The sequence below is a fragment of the Kwoniella dendrophila genome, chromosome 1 (genome assembly GCF_036810415.1).
Source record: "Kwoniella dendrophila CBS 6074 chromosome 1, complete sequence".
NCBI lineage: Eukaryota > Fungi > Basidiomycota > Tremellomycetes > Tremellales > Cryptococcaceae > Kwoniella > Kwoniella dendrophila.
The window spans coordinates 3,557,860-3,575,465 of NC_089476.1; the positions used below are offsets into that span (position 1 = coordinate 3,557,860).

At 41.8% G+C, this 17,606-nt stretch overlaps 8 protein-coding genes across 8 annotated transcripts; 5 read left to right on the top strand and 3 right to left on the bottom strand.

The window, feature by feature from the left end:
* Positions 1 to 58: 58 nt before the first annotated feature.
* Positions 59 to 1,611, top strand: L201_001268 (uncharacterized protein; the record flags this gene model as incomplete). Its single annotated transcript, XM_066217058.1, has 6 exons — positions 59 to 232; positions 281 to 465; positions 514 to 884; positions 933 to 986; positions 1,042 to 1,160; positions 1,210 to 1,611. 6 exons carry the CDS (start codon positions 59 to 61, stop codon positions 1,609 to 1,611), a joined length of 1,305 nt encoding a protein of 434 aa, XP_066073155.1.
* Positions 1,612 to 1,674: 63 nt separating this feature from the next.
* On the bottom strand, positions 1,675 to 2,749 carry L201_001269 (uncharacterized protein; the record flags this gene model as incomplete). Its single annotated transcript, XM_066217059.1, has 5 exons — positions 1,675 to 1,837; positions 1,887 to 2,132; positions 2,180 to 2,471; positions 2,522 to 2,554; positions 2,605 to 2,749. 5 exons carry the CDS (start codon positions 2,747 to 2,749, stop codon positions 1,675 to 1,677), a joined length of 879 nt encoding a protein of 292 aa, XP_066073156.1.
* Positions 2,750 to 3,407: 658 nt separating this feature from the next.
* On the top strand, positions 3,408 to 4,494 carry L201_001270 (uncharacterized protein; the record flags this gene model as incomplete). Its single annotated transcript, XM_066217060.1, has 2 exons — positions 3,408 to 3,704; positions 3,757 to 4,494. The coding sequence occupies 2 exons, from the start codon at positions 3,408 to 3,410 to the stop codon at positions 4,492 to 4,494; spliced, it is 1,035 nt and encodes a 344-aa protein (XP_066073157.1).
* A 607-nt stretch (positions 4,495 to 5,101) lies between these two features.
* On the top strand, positions 5,102 to 7,424 carry L201_001271 (uncharacterized protein; the record flags this gene model as incomplete). The annotated part of the gene is made up of 10 exons (XM_066217061.1): positions 5,102 to 5,401; positions 5,469 to 5,481; positions 5,535 to 5,586; positions 5,638 to 5,675; positions 5,727 to 5,891; positions 5,999 to 6,382; positions 6,434 to 6,636; positions 6,686 to 6,816; positions 6,870 to 7,096; positions 7,150 to 7,424. 10 exons carry the CDS (start codon positions 5,102 to 5,104, stop codon positions 7,422 to 7,424), a joined length of 1,788 nt encoding a protein of 595 aa, XP_066073158.1.
* Positions 7,425 to 8,066: 642 nt separating this feature from the next.
* On the bottom strand, positions 8,067 to 11,037 carry L201_001272 (uncharacterized protein; the record flags this gene model as incomplete). The annotated part of the gene is made up of 16 exons (XM_066217062.1): positions 8,067 to 8,328; positions 8,391 to 8,415; positions 8,480 to 9,168; positions 9,228 to 9,259; positions 9,312 to 9,434; positions 9,494 to 9,586; positions 9,642 to 9,769; positions 9,826 to 9,834; positions 9,905 to 10,138; positions 10,195 to 10,263; positions 10,314 to 10,387; positions 10,441 to 10,481; positions 10,532 to 10,542; positions 10,598 to 10,666; positions 10,734 to 10,819; positions 10,886 to 11,037. 16 exons carry the CDS (start codon positions 11,035 to 11,037, stop codon positions 8,067 to 8,069), a joined length of 2,097 nt encoding a protein of 698 aa, XP_066073159.1.
* Positions 11,038 to 11,705: 668 nt separating this feature from the next.
* Positions 11,706 to 12,304, top strand: L201_001273 (uncharacterized protein; the record flags this gene model as incomplete). The annotated part of the gene is made up of 2 exons (XM_066217063.1): positions 11,706 to 11,963; positions 12,044 to 12,304. The coding sequence occupies 2 exons, from the start codon at positions 11,706 to 11,708 to the stop codon at positions 12,302 to 12,304; spliced, it is 519 nt and encodes a 172-aa protein (XP_066073160.1).
* A 472-nt stretch (positions 12,305 to 12,776) lies between these two features.
* Positions 12,777 to 15,660, top strand: L201_001274 (uncharacterized protein; the record flags this gene model as incomplete). The annotated part of the gene is made up of 8 exons (XM_066217064.1): positions 12,777 to 12,822; positions 13,286 to 13,335; positions 13,393 to 13,674; positions 13,735 to 13,978; positions 14,035 to 14,116; positions 14,171 to 14,495; positions 14,546 to 14,590; positions 14,644 to 15,660. 8 exons carry the CDS (start codon positions 12,777 to 12,779, stop codon positions 15,658 to 15,660), a joined length of 2,091 nt encoding a protein of 696 aa, XP_066073161.1.
* A 236-nt stretch (positions 15,661 to 15,896) lies between these two features.
* L201_001275 (uncharacterized protein) lies at positions 15,897 to 17,487 on the bottom strand (the record flags this gene model as incomplete). Its single annotated transcript, XM_066217065.1, has 10 exons — positions 15,897 to 15,974; positions 16,032 to 16,111; positions 16,184 to 16,259; positions 16,318 to 16,402; positions 16,479 to 16,542; positions 16,604 to 16,691; positions 16,776 to 16,914; positions 16,975 to 17,122; positions 17,209 to 17,270; positions 17,351 to 17,487. 10 exons carry the CDS (start codon positions 17,485 to 17,487, stop codon positions 15,897 to 15,899), a joined length of 957 nt encoding a protein of 318 aa, XP_066073162.1.
* Positions 17,488 to 17,606: the final 119 nt, after the last annotated feature.

Consider the following 17,606-nt stretch of genomic DNA (forward strand, 5'->3'; position numbering starts at 1 on the left):
TCATTGTCAACTAGCAGATTTAACTTTTCGCAACTTGACATTTTCATCAAACTACACCATGTCCGTTCGCACAGGCTTAACAGCCGGATGGGCTGCTTTACATGCCGCTCAGTATGGTTTTGCTATTAGTAGTCTCAACGGGATTCAAGGACCGCTTACTTGTGGAGGTGCTGGATCAATAACCCCTCATTCAGTCAGTCCAATAGCTCTTAAAAGCTGTATACAAATGAATGTAAGTGTATCATCCATCCCGAATGGATCTATCTGACCCTATAGGCAGCCCAGCGCATTCGGTGTAGTGACAGCTATCTTCACCCTAGGAGGGTTACTAGGTTCAATTGCAGCTACTACTGTCAATAATCGACTGGGTCGTGTTGGAACTCTTAGATTATCTGCTCTCCATGTCCTGATAGGATCAGTGCTTTTAGGGTTGGCAAATAGTATGGCTGTGATGATAGCTGCTCGGTATGTTGTTTCCTCTGTCGCAGCGTGTACTTACTGATAAGCAAACAGTATAATCATAGGATTAGGATGTGGATTGACGACAGTCACAGTCCCTCTTGTTCTTTCAGAAGTAGCTCCACCTGCTATCAAACGAGCTTTGGGGATCATGAACCAGATCTTCATTGTCATTGGGATGTTAATCGCCCAAAGTCTGTCATTTCCTTTCGCTGAACCCATGGCTTGGAGATACGTCTTTGCGGTGTCTGTTGGATTAGCCATCTTACAATCACTAGGAAGTCTATTCATAAATTTACCAGAGGATAATGCTAGAAGTGACGAAGAAAGTGATGAAGAAACCAGTTTACTCCCTTCGGACGATCAGAGACCTTTAAGCATAAAAGAGCTGTTATTCTCCAAAGACCCTCTTGTGACTCGTGGTCGTAAGTTATCTTATCCGATATCCTGACTGCTGCTAATTCTTCATATAGTTGCCGTGGTCCTTGTCACTCAATTAGCACAGCAATTCTGCGGAGTCTCACCAGGTGAGTGAACTATGTGTTTCCTAGGTTATGATGGGAGCTTATTCTTCTTTGTTAGTTATGTACTTCTCCACCCGCATTCTCACCCCAGTCTTCCAGTCCAACTCTCGTTTGATTGCGTTATTCATCATCATCACCAAATTACCAATAACGATCCTTCCAGCATTCCTTATAGAGGTGAGTTTGGTGTTTCTCGTTGTCAAATAGTTTGCTGACTTGTATTCAGCGTCTTGGCTCACATCGATTGCTCCTTATTCCTACATGTTTCATGGCAATTGCTGCTGTTCTCCTCGGCTTGGGAATCAACTATGATGCTCAAGCCTTATCCGTAACTGGAATCTTCTCGTTTGTCATTGCTTTCTCTATGGGTCTAGGACCCGTCACATGGGTCGTCTTACCCGAAGTCATGCCCAAACACGCTGTGACCGCTGCTGGAAGTATCGGTTTGGCTTTGAATTGGACATTGAATTTCTGCATGGGAGCAGTATTTCTTCCTCTTCAACAGTGGATGAGCGGAGGACAGGAAAATAAAGAAGGTAACGTCTTCTTCGTTCTCGCTACTACCTGTCTATTAGCTGTTTTGGGCATGAGAATCGCTTTCAGAGCTCAGAACAAGGTTGCTATCTAGATTCTTCTTTGATAACGTAGCTATACATGCATATTTTTATACAACGGATATTTTTCGAGCAGACTAGTCTGGAAGATGAGCAGGGTCGATACCTGAAACTCGTCCAGCAGCACCTTGATCTAAACCATCCAACTCCTTCATATCTTGCTCGTCAAGCTCAAAATCGTATACATCTTTGTTTGCATCGATTCTAGCAGGAGAGGATGCCTTGGGAATAGGTACAAAGCTGTCAAATCGATTAGCCTATATGCCGCGGATTGCACAATCAGACTCACCCTTTTTGTAGACTCCATCGGAGCAGAACATGCGCTACTCCCTTGTTATGCTTTGAAGCTATCTTTACTACAACTGGATCCTCGAATTTATCCTTTCTTATTCTGACAAGAGGACAGAAAGCTTGAAGAACGATTCCTTTGGATTTGCAATAATCAACCACTTCACGTTGTTGACACCATGGGTGTAATTCGATTTGGTTAACAGCAGGTAGTGGGGAAGGAAGCGCTTCAAGGTGTTTGATATTGCTACAAAAATCATAAGCAGTTTATCTTATAACAATATGTCCACTTACAAATTCGACACTCCGATATCTTTTACCCAACCTTCCTTTTGAGCGAGAGCCAAACCTTTCCAGTGATTAGCTCTGCCTTCTGCATCAGGTCTAGGATGGTGGATAATCATTAAATCCAAGTACTCTTTTTCGAATCTAGACTTGTCAAGTCTCTTGACAGATTCTCTAGCTTCATCCCTAACTTGCTCTGGAGTAGGTCGAAGATCAGATCCTTCAGGTGGTGGTTGCCATTTTGTACAGATAAATAATTGCTCCCTAGGAATTTTCGATTGAGCGATACCTTGGCCAACCTCTGAAAACCCAATCAGCGATTGACGATACCCTCAATCTCATATCACTCACCCTCTTCATTGCCATACATTTGGGCAGTATCAACTATCCATACTATCAGCATTGATTCGCAGGCGCATCAAATGATCGCTTACCCATCAAATATCCAGTCTTCATAGCGTGTGATACAGCTTCAACACCGACATCCCCTTTCAATCCTCCAGATCCGAACCCCAGCCGGGGCATCTCCCTCCCGGTATGAAATTCAACAGTACTCTGTAGAGTCAATTTGGCCGACATGACTATGTTTGCTGTTGATTTGGGAAGGACTGTTGCAAACAGTTCTGCGTTGCGTTCTTATAGGTTTCAATGTCATAGTACACCTCCACCTCGTCCGGGCCGTATAACCACCGACATGCCGTGAAATTTGTTCTGATAACATGGGATGAGTACCTTATAAATAGCTATAACCACTCCTTAATAGTACGTACCCATGTGACTGAATAAGATGATATGCAGAATGCAATTCTTGGTTTATGGTGATGATATGCTGGATGGAGTGTGTCCCCTGGTAAATCGGGATATGGTGGAAGTCGCGCGATACGGCATTACTGATAACTTTGTGCTGCATACGAATTCATGTGATTTTGATAAAATATGATTTAAGATAAGATAAGGACCTAAGGTAGTTTAGGACGAAATATTGAGAACAGATTGTTCTTAACAAAAGACAAGGACGAAGACGCATTGAGCCAAGTAAACAGCACGCGTATAGAAGTCAGACGCCGAAAACAGCAAACCCCTATTATTCTCCTCCAAGGCGGCCGTTGAATTATATAACAAGAAATTCATAAGCATCAAGTATGCATTCGTCGACGTTGTCCTTTTGCAATGTATATTATATGTAACAACAGTCTACAAGACTACGATTGCATCTGGGCATAACTTGTATATAATCATGCCCTTCACTCCCATCCAAACTTTCCTTGGTGGATACCTACTTCATCTTTCTTCATCATCTTTACTCGAAGACACAGGTCGTGTTTTTGGTATATCTGGAATTCTTAACAGTTCACTTTTCGGTACTCAAGAGTTATGGCAACCGTCTACTATTGTAGGACTCCTTGCTGGACCTGTCTTGAGTCATATAACAGGACTTGAAACGTATTTCCCTGGAGATGGATTGGCATCAATCGCTCAAGTGAGTTATGGTAGATTAGCTTTAGCTGGTGGATTGGTTGGCTTTGGAACCAGAGTGAGTTGTCTTACTCAATCATAGCCATATTTGTATTGAGTATTGGTGTCAGCTCGGATCAGGTTGTACAAGTGGACACATGTTGTGTGGTGTTTCAAGATTATCACCTCGATCAATCGTCGCTACTTTTACATTCTTCACGACAGCTGTCCTCACCGCAAACATTTCACCTCTCTCGACATCTTCCTCGGCTGTACCCGCCAATAGATTGGACAAACCATCTTCATCGACGATAGCTTTGTTTATAACTGTTATTGCCGGGTGTAAACTCGCTTACTCAGTCTTACGCCAAACACTCCTCAACACCAAAACAACTTCGCGCGTTCTACGTTCCGCCCCATACTTTCTTCTCGGATTAATCTTCTCCCTCGGGCTATCGATATCTGGCATGGCCGACCCGCTCAAAGTTATGGGATTTTTACGGTTCCCTCGGCTTCAACACTTTGACCCATCCCTTTCGATGGTGATGCTTAGTGGTGTTCTGCCCAACGCAATACATTATGCAACAATCAAAAATAAAACGCCAAGACCCAAATTTTCATGGGAAAGTTGGCAAATTCCCACTCGAAAAGATATAGATATCAAACTTATTATAGGTGCGGTTGCCTTTGGTGCAGGTTGGGGACTTGTGGGTTTATGCCCTGGCCCAGCCATAGTGACTCTTGCACAAGGCTTCGTAAAGTTGACACAAGACTCTAGCTTTCAGATTGATAATTTGGGGAAGGTTACTACCTTTATGTTTACCACTATTGTTGCCATGCGGATTAGCTCGTTAGTGTCAAGTAAATGAAGAGGGTTGGATCAAACTAAAAAAGCAATTTAAGACCTTCGGGCTAATCAAAAACATGAAAAATGAACATCCTTTTGAGGCCGAAGGTACGTGCTCTCATAAAGGGGAAAAGGATAGAGGATGATTGAGATGTCAAGCCGGCTTAGCGGAGATACTTGAAGAAGTCACGTAAAAAAGACGGAGAGGAAGGGTAGTCTAACATGCAAATCAATGAGATTTCTTACCTTATGGAGGCGCCTCGATCACAGTCTGGAGGTACAGTAACCCGATTACATTTAGCACGTGCCTTACACTTATACTTATACTAAGAGAGTAAGATTGATAATTGTATTGAATAAAAGGGTAAAAGGATATGATAGATATATGGCCGTCGGTCAGGTACCATACTATATTATAGTATTTTGACTTTTGCTATTGACCGAGAATCTACAAAGTTGAATGATCAGGACTTACGATACATATCGGCACTTAAAAAACTGATTCTCTCATACTTATAATAGCACTTTAAGACCCGTCACTTCATTTTATCTCTTCCATCTATTTTTCTGTCAATTTATAATTATAATACACCTAACTTACATCAACTCTTTTTATCAAAGTAATCATCATGTCGACAACGCACGATAGTGCAGCAAATCATTCGCACTCAAATGGTCATCAACAAGAACCTACAATTCTTCAGAGTGTAGAAAGAGGCCTCGCGTCTGAAGCTGTTGAATACGGTCAAGCACAGACACCAATACTCAGTCGTACAGGAAGCCAAGATCTGACTCTAAACAATTCTAACCATTCTGGCAAAGTAGAGGGTAAAGATGTCGAAAAAGCTCAACCTGAGCAAGATACTTCTGGGTTATTATCTGGTTATAGACTATATTTGGTATTCTTATCGCTGATGTTGAGTGTATTTGTGAGTGTAAAATCGGAAAAATGCCAAGATTTTCCTTTCGCCTCTTGCTGACGATCGGTAATCTTAGATGTTCGCTTTAGGTATGCATAATACATACAAATTGTTACTGTTTGACCGCTAATACCATGCACAGATCAATCCATCGTTTCAACTGCTATCCCACAAATTGTATCCGAGTTCCAAGCGTGAGTAGTATCCTGGTGATCCCTCGATGTCGCTAATATCTGTTCTTGCAGTTTCGACCAAGTATCGTGGATTATCACTGGTTATTTCCGTAAGTCCTTGTTACGTTGATACCCGTACAAAGCTTATAATATATTTATAGTTACACAATGTGGTCTTATCCTTCTCGTCGGTCAACTTCTTACCATTATCAAAGCCAAATGGATGCTTCTTGGTGCCGTCTTTTTTTTCGAGCTTGGATCTTTGATCTGTGCTGTAGCTAAAGATATGACCACCTTGATCGGTGGAAGAGCTGTTCAAGGAATTGGTGAGTTGTCTCTAAACCGCTTCGTGACTGCTTCCCGGTCATCGCGTTCCTCGCCCAATTTCTTCTTCCTGTTGCCCTTGACGAATTAACAATGAATTCTTACTTAGGTGCATCGGGAATGTTCGTATCTATCCTCGCCGTCATCGCCGTTGTCACTCGTGTCGATCAAAGAGCCGCTTTCATGGCTTCTTTCGGTATCGTCTTCGTCATCAGTTCAGTCGTAGGACCTTTATTAGGTGGTGTTTTCACTGAAAGAGTTTCTTGGAGATGGTGTTTCTGGATCAACCTTCCTTTCGGTGGTGTAGCTGCTGCAGCTGTTGTCTTCCTCCTTCCCGCTCGTGATCCTGAAGTCAACGAAAACACGCCTCACGATCGAACCATTTTGGGGAAACTAAGAAGAATGGATTGGGTCGGTACAGCCTTGATCTTCCTTACCATCACCTGTCTTCTCTTGGCTTTAGCTTGGGGAGGTAACCAATATGCCTGGGGCAGTAAGTGAAATCAACGTTTCTGCTCTTACCTCTTGCTGATTTGTCAACTAGACTGGAGAATCATCCTCCTTTTCATCCTTGGTGGTTTCCTTGTCATTGCCTTTGGTGCTTGGCAAGTTTACTACGACAAACACGCTTTAATTCCCCTCTCTTTGCTCACCAACCGATCAGTCATCGCCTGTGCTGGAGCCATGTTCTTCTTTATGTTGGCCATGTTGGGTGGTACATACCAACTTCCTCTCTTCTATCAAGCTGTAAGTGTCCGCTCATACCTTTGTTAATCAACGCTTATAATATGATTAGGGTCGAGCACACTCGCCTGAAAAATCTGGTATCGATATCATCGCTTTCATGTTATCAATTTGTGTTGCTATTTTCATTTCCGGTGGTGTAACTACCAAATTTGGACGATACTACCCTTTCCTGCTTATCGGGTAAGCCATTTTCATACTACGTCGAGACGCACTCGCTGACTCTGGCCCTGCAGTCCTCCAATCTCTGCAATTGGTTTCGGATTACTCTACACCATGGATGCTCAAATGTCAAACTCCCGAATTCTTGGTTATCAAATCTTGGCTGGTTTCGGTATTGGATTGAGTTTCCAAAACGTGCTCATCGCTGTACAAGCAGAATACCACGATCGACCTGCTCTCTTACCTCAAGCCACTGGTATCGTTTCCTTCTTCCAACTTACTGGTGCTGCTATTGGTATTGGTTAGTGCGGGTCCCTTTCAATCGCAGCTATCATGAGCTAACCTTTCGCTTAGGAATCATCAACACCGTTCAATCTGTCTTTTTAAATACCGAAATCAAGAAACTCGCCCCCAACGTTCCTTTCGAAATGGTTCGACAATCCGTTTCAGCTATCTATGAATTACCTGTAGATCAACAACCTCCCGTCATTGAAGCTTACATCATCAGTATCACCAAATCATTTATTCCTATCATTGCTGCTTGCATACTTGCTTTGATCTTTGGTGCTTTCATCCGAAACCACAATATGCTTACTAAAGGTGGTGCCGGAGCCGCTCATATGGCATAAAGGGGTTCAATCTCTCAAAATACGAGTTTCTCAGAACCCAATACACACCCTTTCTACCCGCTTTCTATGTATATACTTAAATTCCCATTATAGACAGGACAGGACGATGCATGATTAATAATTATCTTTGTTGGGCGATTTTCGACGTAGTATTCCCATCAGACAAGTCAGCATTAATTAGTGTGCATAGACTGACTCCATAATGTGACAGCGAGAAGTCAGCAATTCGTTCTGTATGAACAAATTCTGGCAGTTCTAGTGAGCTGAATGAGATTTCCAGGGTCACTCGATTAGTAAAAGGTTTACTGCAGTTAATTCGAGACACTTATGATTTGGTAAGAGGAGATCAGGTCCTGCTTGTAGCAAGGTGGTCTCAATAAATACTGTTTGGTGCTTCCGTTTGGTGAATACATAAATGCTGAAGAAAGACAGGCAAATAATTCCGCATCGTATTCAGTGAATATATCTGTATGATGCATAATAAATATATGCTATGTTTTTGATTTATAAATTCTTTTCATTCCCCTAAGCAAGAATTATGACAACTAAATCTAAAGCAAATAATCCGATTTACTATTTTCCCCTCTTTACATAAACAATGTACAATCTTTTTTTTAACAGATTAGTTTGATATCATATTGATTATGATTTAAATATTTTTGGTAAACTAGCAACACCTTTTGAAGCGGATTGACTATCGACCATACCGAATCTTGAAGAACAATCTAATAAAATTCTAAGTGCGTTTCTTGCTCTTATTCTTGAAATATCCTGTGATGACGATAATGCTGGTCTTGCACTTGCTGCGATAGGTACAGCAGGAGCGAATGGGTAAGGGAATGTCTTGGAAAGTACTTCATACATTGCTAAGGTTACAGCGAATTGAGGTGACGAACGGATGACTCTACAGAATGATGATTTATGTCAGAGGATATTCACACGCTAAAACGGCCAATAACAACTCACCGAGCGAGACCACCCTTATATAATGCTTTATAGACAAAAAAGATCAATCGTTAGTCACAAGGTCCGATTATTTTATAGCTGCAACTCACCCTTTACACCTTCTTCCTGTAAAATCTTTCTGAAACCATCTGCTACACCTTTATACACGGTTTGACCTGCTTTAGCTTGAGTTTGAAGTCTTGTTTTTATAACATCTGCGGGTGTTGTAAGATAAGCAGCTGGCATACCTGCAATACCAGCAGCAGTAAGAAGTTCACCGAAACTAAGAACTTTACCTCTTCTACCTTCATGGAAAACATCTTTTTTTAAGTGGGCGTAAGATGTAAAGTAGATCATTGAGAAAGGAACATCTCTCCAGAAACAAGCAATAGCACCTTTATATAAACCTATTAAACCAAGCTGTTTAACAATATGTATTGCACCTCTTGGTACAGCATTACCACCTTCAGCTCTCGTTATTTCACCAGCCATTTGTAATCTAATCTTGGTAATTTCCAAAGGATTTGTAACAGCGACTTGACAACCACCTGCCATACCACCAGCAAAGATTTCCATATATAATGGGATCCTTCCAGTTTCAGGATCTGTTGCCTTCTTTCTAACAAAGTCGTTGACAGTCAATTTGATAGCTTTTTCAGGTGCCACACCGACAAGCTGAGGTAAGACACCTCGGTAGAAAGCTCTAACACCACCTTCATTTGCGTAGACTTTCTTTATACAATCTCCAGCATTTCGGTAAAGTACTTCTCCAACTACAGTAGAACGTTGATTTTGAAGACTATTAACGTGACCTGCTGTCAGTACAATTACGGAAAAGCGATCAGATGCACTACATACCGAGTTTTAACCAAATCAATTGGGTAGACCACCTAAATCGCTGCATTAGTCATCAATCTAATAACAACTGAAAATCTTACTCACATAAGCACCGATACCACCAGCTATACCACCGAGAACGAAACCATAAGCGGATTGACCCAACTGCGAAAGGAAACTTCGGCTTGTAGTAACTGCAGGTTGAACAGCAGCTTCAGGTGGTTGCCACTACAATAGGCAAGCTCAGTCATTGTAGTTTCTAGCTTGATCGATTTTAGTCAACTCACTTTGGCATCAAGTAAGGCTTGGAAATCAGCCAAACCAAGTCTGGAACTTGTAGAAGCACTTCCACGTGTAGCGAAATGCCAGATGATGTTGGCCTGGTCCCAAGGTTAGCTTATTGTTTATGGCTAATCACGCTAGAGCTACACTCACTTCCATAGGAGTAAACATTCCATATCGCATACTTGAAGCAGCTTCATCCAAGAAATCTGAAATATCAATTCTACCATCCTTAGACTTCCTTACAGCGTGTTCGATGATTCGTTCGACAGCGTCCATTTCTGCAATAATAGGTTAGTGTAACCGCTCTCGCCTGTTTTCGTAGTCTCTAACATACCTCGAATGACTAAAAAGGTTTAACCCATATGATATCAGCAACAACTCCTTTTCAAGAGAGAAACAACAAAATCACTCACTGTTGTGGAAAGCGATAACTTCGGAATAACTAATTTTTCTTCCTGGGTTCATTGTACAAAGTGTAGGTAATCTCTCGAGAACTGAATCAGATAATTTGTGACCTGCAATTTCTACAATAATCCTTTGGAACTCCTCTGGACTGATATAACCGTCTCCATCTTGATCAAAGTGATGGAAAGATTGACGAAGTCTTTCACCTTGATATCCCTTTATGAGTTGGGTGAATTCGTGATCTAGTTGAAACAGTAATTAGCTTGAAAACTATACATATCAAAGGAGAGATACTTACAGCCTAACACATGTCGTCCACCTCTTTGACCAACATAAAGCTTCATCCAGTTACAATCAAAGTCGAAAGCTGAATTATTAAATTAGCGGATATAACTTTGCGCATTCGCGCTAACTTACGAATACCACTAGCAGCAGTGTTGGCAGAAAGTACAGCTTTAAATTCTTCGAATTCAATAGTTCCGGAAGCATCGCTATGAATCCCTCTGTCAGTATCTAATGACCATATACGTTCATGTATACTCACGTATCGAATACAAGAAAAGCAAGTTGGTAATCCGCATCCGGCTACAATATGTCAATTTATCGACCTGTCATCCGGTATTCCAGCTACTTACTCGTTTCAATACTATATCGTTCACATCAGCTTTCGCATATCATGTTAGTCTACCAAAGCTACTCACAAGTCTCAAATACGACAAAGTCCTCCCATGATACTAAACCTCTGTTAGATCCATCAGCTACCTTGAACACTAAGTGTAATGGAATACACCCAGTTAGTTTGTAGCGACCACGTATGTTTGTCAGCAAGGTACATACAGTTTGTATATTGCTCTCGCTTTATTTTACTGAAACCTTCATCCGTGGGTGCAATTGCGTCGATAAACTGCGAAGGATTCAAGTATCTAAATATAACAGTTGCAATTGGTCAATACCAGCCATCCCATACATTCACAATTCATTCATCTCACTTCTTTCCCTCAACATCTTCTTTTGCGAATTTATCAAAAGTCCTTCTCCATCTTGCCAATTCATTTTCAGCCGGCTTTACTGTTGATACAATTGATCCAGCTGTTGATTTCACAGTATCAGTGATCTTTGACGATATTGATGAATCGGACATATTGCTGTGTGGTGAATTTTACCAGAATACAAGATGCAATAAATAAGAATGGACGATCCTAGGTATTGTAAATCACGCTGAAGTTGATTTTGGGCTTTGGACGTGTATCGGTACTGAGGTTTACTGTCAACAACGACCTCAATGGTGGAGATATGGTACGCTGTAATGGTGTAAGGTGAATGATGTTAATTGGTATTATCCGCTTGCGACCTAGTTTTCACAGTTTATGAGCCCGGTTGAGCCGATGATTTCCTGATGATATGACACAACTCCGCCAGTCGGAAATGTAACCCGGTTCAGTACTACTAGTCATTCTATTCTATCAAAGACTATTACTCCGCGGTGCCCCCCATGGTAAAGTGTAAAGTGATCACTTATTATGTAAATTGACTATCAATTCACCATGCAATAGCCTATTCTATCTATTTCTATAAGCGACGCTTTCTTATTTTATAAACAAGAAAATCAAGTCCACATCATGCCATGTTATCTAATTATTTGTTGATGCAATTGTCCGATAAGATTAAGATTACAGATTAGATCGCCTGTATGGAAGTTAGTTACTGGGGAACAGAATTCAATAACAATCTTTGCAGACTTGGTATAATACAGCACCAGGTTTATCATTGGAATATTACCCAACCTTAGACATCAACAAGCACCCCAAGATGGATCTCGAAGCAAGTGGCTTACCTATGTCATTTGGGAAACAAACCCCTTCTCTTCCAACAAAGCCTTCAGGTCAATCAGACAATAGAGGAGAATCATCAGGTCGAGGTTATAGAGGAATAGTCGGAGGCGGAAAGCGAAACAGAGGTCGAGGAAGAGGAGGCATGCATGGCGGTGCATATCATGGAGGCCCTGAAGGTAATCCGAATGGTGTACCAGTTGGACCTCCTCAATCAGGATTTGCAGGAGGATTAAAGGTGAGTTGATGCTTTGCAGGACTGAATCAGATCGAAGAAAAAGGGAACAATATGACTGATCAGCTACTAAATAACGCCAGAGACCCCATCCTACTTCTCCGAATGATAACACCTCCTCATCTCACCAGAATGTACCACCAAACTTTCGCCATAATCAACCGTTCTCAAATAGGGGAGCTGGCCGGGGCAGGGGTGGTGGACCTCGCATACATCAAGGTGACGGCAATGGACGGAATGGAGGTGATAGAGGGTTCTGGAAGGATAGTTTCCTAGAAGATCCATGGAAAGAACTAGAGGATAAAAGAGCAAGAAAACCCAGTGTACCACAAATAAGGAATTAGATCTCATTTTACCGTCATTATAAACCGTATGTTGCATAATAAGACAACACAATATGAGCAAAGTAGCATTGATATGTGATTGTATATATGTATGTAAAGTGAGTACAAACTGCACTGAAGATATATTGAACCTATCTGACATTTACTGACACAAATATAACTTTTTAGATAACGTGAATGCATTTATAACATGAAATGTGATATATGATTGATGCGCACGGACTTTCCCTTTGAATCAGAATAGAATCCATCAAACTCAAACTCAATCAACCATCAAATTATCGTTTATATTAGTATATTAGTATAGTTGATTCAACTACAATCATTGTTGTCATGTACAACAATCAAAGTACCCTGTATCATTTTCCTCATATTCTTTTCTTCCTTTTCTTTTCCTTCTCGATCCAATATTCTTCTCCAACCCATTGATCATTTTACGAAAATTCATTCTTACCAATTTCCACTTGACAAGATGAATTCAGCAGAGCCTTCGATAGATAGAGAAAAGCTGTTCAGAGGTAAGCGTCACTGCATATCTTCAAGTACATTAACTTGTATGCTACTGACGAAAGATCATCAAGTTCTCGTACCAAGTCTACTCAAATGTCATCCTGAGCTTCTATGTCAATTAATCAATTCTGGAAATAGCCTACTTCACCTACAAGCAATCAAAATAGCTTATCAGAAGGTGAACGTTGTACTGCCAAATGATCTAGAATTTTTCGCTCTTTCGCCAACAGTCAAAGCTATACTCGAGTAAGACTTTTCTTCCTCATTGTCGCTACTTCCGCTAATGCGAAAATTGTAGCAATCCAAAACATGGCCAGTTTGTGAAAACGATATACTTCACGCATTCAACTTGTTTCACTGAAACCGATCTCCCTTCTTCACGAACCAGCTATCCGTTCAATCTAGATGGCGACGTTCGAACGAATGTATGGACCATGGCCGCTGACATCATTCGCCTGTGCCCAAACATAGAGAAACTAGATTGGCGTGCAGCTTTTGGAGCAGGAGGACCATTATGGGAAGTGAGTACTAGTAATTACGATATTTTGTTAAATGGTTGACAGCAGTACGTGGCCCAGGTCATATCATCCTTGAACCAGTTGTCAAGCCTTTGCCTCGATCATCCCTCACTTCATGCCTCTCAAGACTTTAGCGACTCTTCCACGAACACCTTCCCTCGTATCACTCCGCCACTTCAACTCTTGATATCACCAAATTTGTCGCTAACAGAAGAGCTTCATGCCGAACAAACCAAGTCAAAGAATGTCAAAGAACCGGTAGTCGGAAATGGTGGATGGGGTTTAGGTGAAGGCTGGGACAACTTGAAAGATCTGAAGATTGGGCCTTTGAGTGAAACAGGCGTGAGTAGCATCCCATTCCCTATTCGGCTGGCGTGTTGTATAAACTAAACAATCATTCAGGCGAAGACCATTGCCAGTCATCTCACTCTGCTTGCCAACCATACATCCAAACTTACCGGCTTCGCAGTTGAAACCCAATTCCTCGATGCCCTAATGTGTCGGTCCATCACCAGACTGGGATCTCTAGGCTCATTACAACATATCGAGCTTTCCACGTCCGGCACGAGACTTACAGCTGAATGTTTGAACACTATTATCACTGGATGCGTCTCGCTTCAAAGCTTGAAATTGAATGGCGTCGATGGTAAGTGTCACTCGGGATGACACTCGAGCTGACGAGATTAGGTCATTTGAGCAAAGACACATGGTCAATCATAAAGGAATGGCCGCAAAGCTTCGTATCATTGGAGATCGTGATACCTGAGTTTTCCAAACGGTTCTCGTGAGTTAATCACACCCAATGCTGTGGAATCCCAGCTGAATATAGCTATCTTAGCTGGATACTAGATCATCTCGATAGTATCCACTGTTTACCCTTCACTCAACTCCAACACTTTGCCGTACGACGAGAGATCCACTCGGTTCACTTGCTCCTTTCTCCTCCGCCTAACACAACCGTACTCTCACCTTGCCGGTCCGACATGGCACTGCGCGCAATTCCTTCACAACTGTTACAAGTGATTAAGGACAATGGACAGAACCTCCGGAGTTTATGTTTGGACTGCTGGGAAATCGATCAACAGGATTTGGTAGCTATCTTGGCAAAGAATATCAACCTACGAACCTTAGAAGTGTCATATAGTGGTTCAGTAGCACAAGCAGTACGTCGACTCGATCTTCATCAATTATGGTGGAAGCTGACTTGTTGTAGCTCAACATCCCAAATTCCTTCTCTAAATTACCCTTGGAACGTTTGGTAGTTACGAGCGACCCAGCTGTTTATCCATCTGATTTTAATACAAACTTAAGGTCGATTATATCGATATACCTTCGGATCTCCCTACATCACTGCGAGATAGGATGTCGGAAGCTGATCCAAATCTACTCGATCCTCGCGATCTGAAGAAATTTGCAAGACGACTACCTCAACTGAAATCACTAAAGTGGGGAGGTAAAGGCGGTCGCGGATTATGGCAATTCTCAAGGAAATCTTCGCACTCCAATTTGATCAATATTCACTTCACCCATGCTGTTGAGTTGTCACAAGATATATGGCTGCAATGCCAACAACCTGCTCCGTATACCTATGGAGATATCATTGAAAGCCCCTCACCTAGATCCGCTTTGGAAGTCACCACCATGCCTACCACGCCTACCTCAGCCATTTCATCTCTCTCCAGAGCAGCTATCAACGAAGCAGACGACATCGTACAAACTCCCAGAACCCGTCAATCGAGTTTTGAAGCCGATGCAGTGGCAATGAAGACTGGTAAATCAGATACATTTCCCCCACTCGTTGCAGCTTCCAGTCCAGTTACCCCTTCCCACATAAAATCTCCTATGGAGTACAAATGTCCGACACCCGCGAAGCATTATCTGCCAAAGATTTCCAAGACCTCTACCGCTCAAGGAAATCATAACGTATCTCCCAAGACCCCTGCAAGAAGTTCATTCCCTGCGTCTCAATCGATTCAGTCTCGGCCTGCTCCATCACCTCAAAAACCTCAAAAACCTCAAAAACCTCAATTTACTCCTGGATCCGGATACAGCAATCCATGGATTAAGTCTAACCAGGTAATCAGAGAGGACAGCTGCACTCCACGTGTAATTCCTGGTTCGGGTGGAAGATTAGTTCAATCTGCCGAGACTATTGGTGGTGGATTGAGACAGGCCGTTCCGGCGGTCAAGCAGAAGGAAATTGTGAAAAAACAACCGAAGGTAGTCAAGCCTGTGATAAATCATGGCTGGACCGTTGTGGGGGGTGTGAACAGATTGACCAAAGATGGTAAAAGTAAGAAATCCATTCCTGGCACTGGTAGAAATTGAGCTTGATACGATAAATGTGTTGTCGGTACTTGATAGTCAATGACGTAGATATTTGGGAGTAGCAGGATTATTGATTGATTGAGATTAGGGTAGATTCTTCAAACATACATTACATGCATAAATCGTAAAAGTACAGATACCCGGAACATCTGTAAATGGAGAAGCGAAATCGAAAGCAATACACCCAAAAAAGTGTAATAGGTGTATAGTGAAGGCAAGATCAAATTGCTGGATTGTTATAAGTGGTTTAATATCCACGGTTGTTGATCAACTTGATTAAGTGATAATCTTTCCGAAGGGTTCAGTCGCAGTAGCTTTTCCGGATACCATTTAGCTTATACTTGGGATGATGAAAATTGATCTATACTTACTAACTGGATAAATGTTCTAGCTTCTGTAGTCAGAAAAGAGGGGAACCTAAGGTCACATCTACATATCCTTTGGTGAACCACTAATATTTCCCATCAGTCAGCTACATGCAATACATAGGTATCAAGGAAGTCCAATACGATGAAGAACTCACATCTAGGTCCGTGGGACGTATCAGCTCCGAAAGGCTCTTCACCACATGTCAGTTCATACGTTAAGACTCCCAAAGCCTACAGCAGCCAGTTAGACGTTAGCTACGTGGAAATGGTGAAGAAAGCGGAGACTTACCCATATATCAATGGCTTTCCCATATGGCTGACCTAATACCATCTCAGGCGATACGTATGACAGCGTCCCAGCTAACGTTCTCTGGCTACTTTGAGCAAGTTCTCCTGATGATTAGCGACTTATCAGGAGCTTGTCTGAAAGTGGTGAAATATATGACTGACCTATTTTCCTGAGGTGAATATACGGACCACCCGAAATCACCTATTTTGATCTCACCGTTCATGCCTGTCACATATTGAAGATGGGCGTCAGCTTTATAACGACCACACCGGTTGGGGTAGCTTACCAAGTAACAAGTTCTCGGGCTTTATATCGCGATGGATGATTTGACTCGAATGTAAATACGATAATCCTGAAGCCACCTGACGGACGTACTGAGACACACCAAGAGATTGTCAGTCATTGTATGACATTTCCGGTGCATTACAGACTCAAGGATATTATATCTGATGACTCACTTGACTGCTTCTTCTCTCGGAGAATCTACCTTTTTTAGCAAGTTGTTTATACAATTCACCTTTACCTGCTAATTCCAACATGAGAAAGATACGCGTTGAATCGTGGAACCATCCATATAAACGAATGATATTTGGATGTCTGAGTCAAGATGATTAGCTTTATCTTTACATATTATCGAATTATTATCAGCTAACTCACCTTAATTGTTGCATAACTTCAATCTCTCTTCTAACTTGAGTTTGTACCTCTTTAGTGATCACTTCATCTTTCGTCAAACATTTCAAGACTAGAATAAATGGATCCGTTTTCGATTTAACTCTAGCTAAATACACTTTTCCAAAATGACCTGTAATATAGTATAAACACCATGATCAGCCGCAGCCCAAACCCAAACAAAGGCACGATTTTTGGATTTCTTGGATTGGTATTCACCTTTACCTAAAGGTCTTCCGATATCGAAGTTGGTCAAAGTCCAATGTTTCGATGGACCGGCACTGATAAGAAGATGGCAAAAAGCGGAATATCAATCAGTTGCACGAGAATCTGAAGTAGTGTGTTGGACATATTTGCTTACCTTTCAAAATCATAATCCAGTTGTTTACGCTGAGCGATCCGTTCAGGAGTACATATTACCTGTATTTCTCGCTCAAATCCTCCATCATAGGTTCCTGTATTGCCTGAGGAAGGAGTAGCGGCCTGGCTTTCCTGCATATCGCATTATTGCTTGAATGAGAAGACAGAAGAGATATCCATCCAGATCTGTAGGTGTTTATCGACCTTTGTACTTCCGAAATCAGACGCGTCGTATGGTGGAGATATTCTAATATACC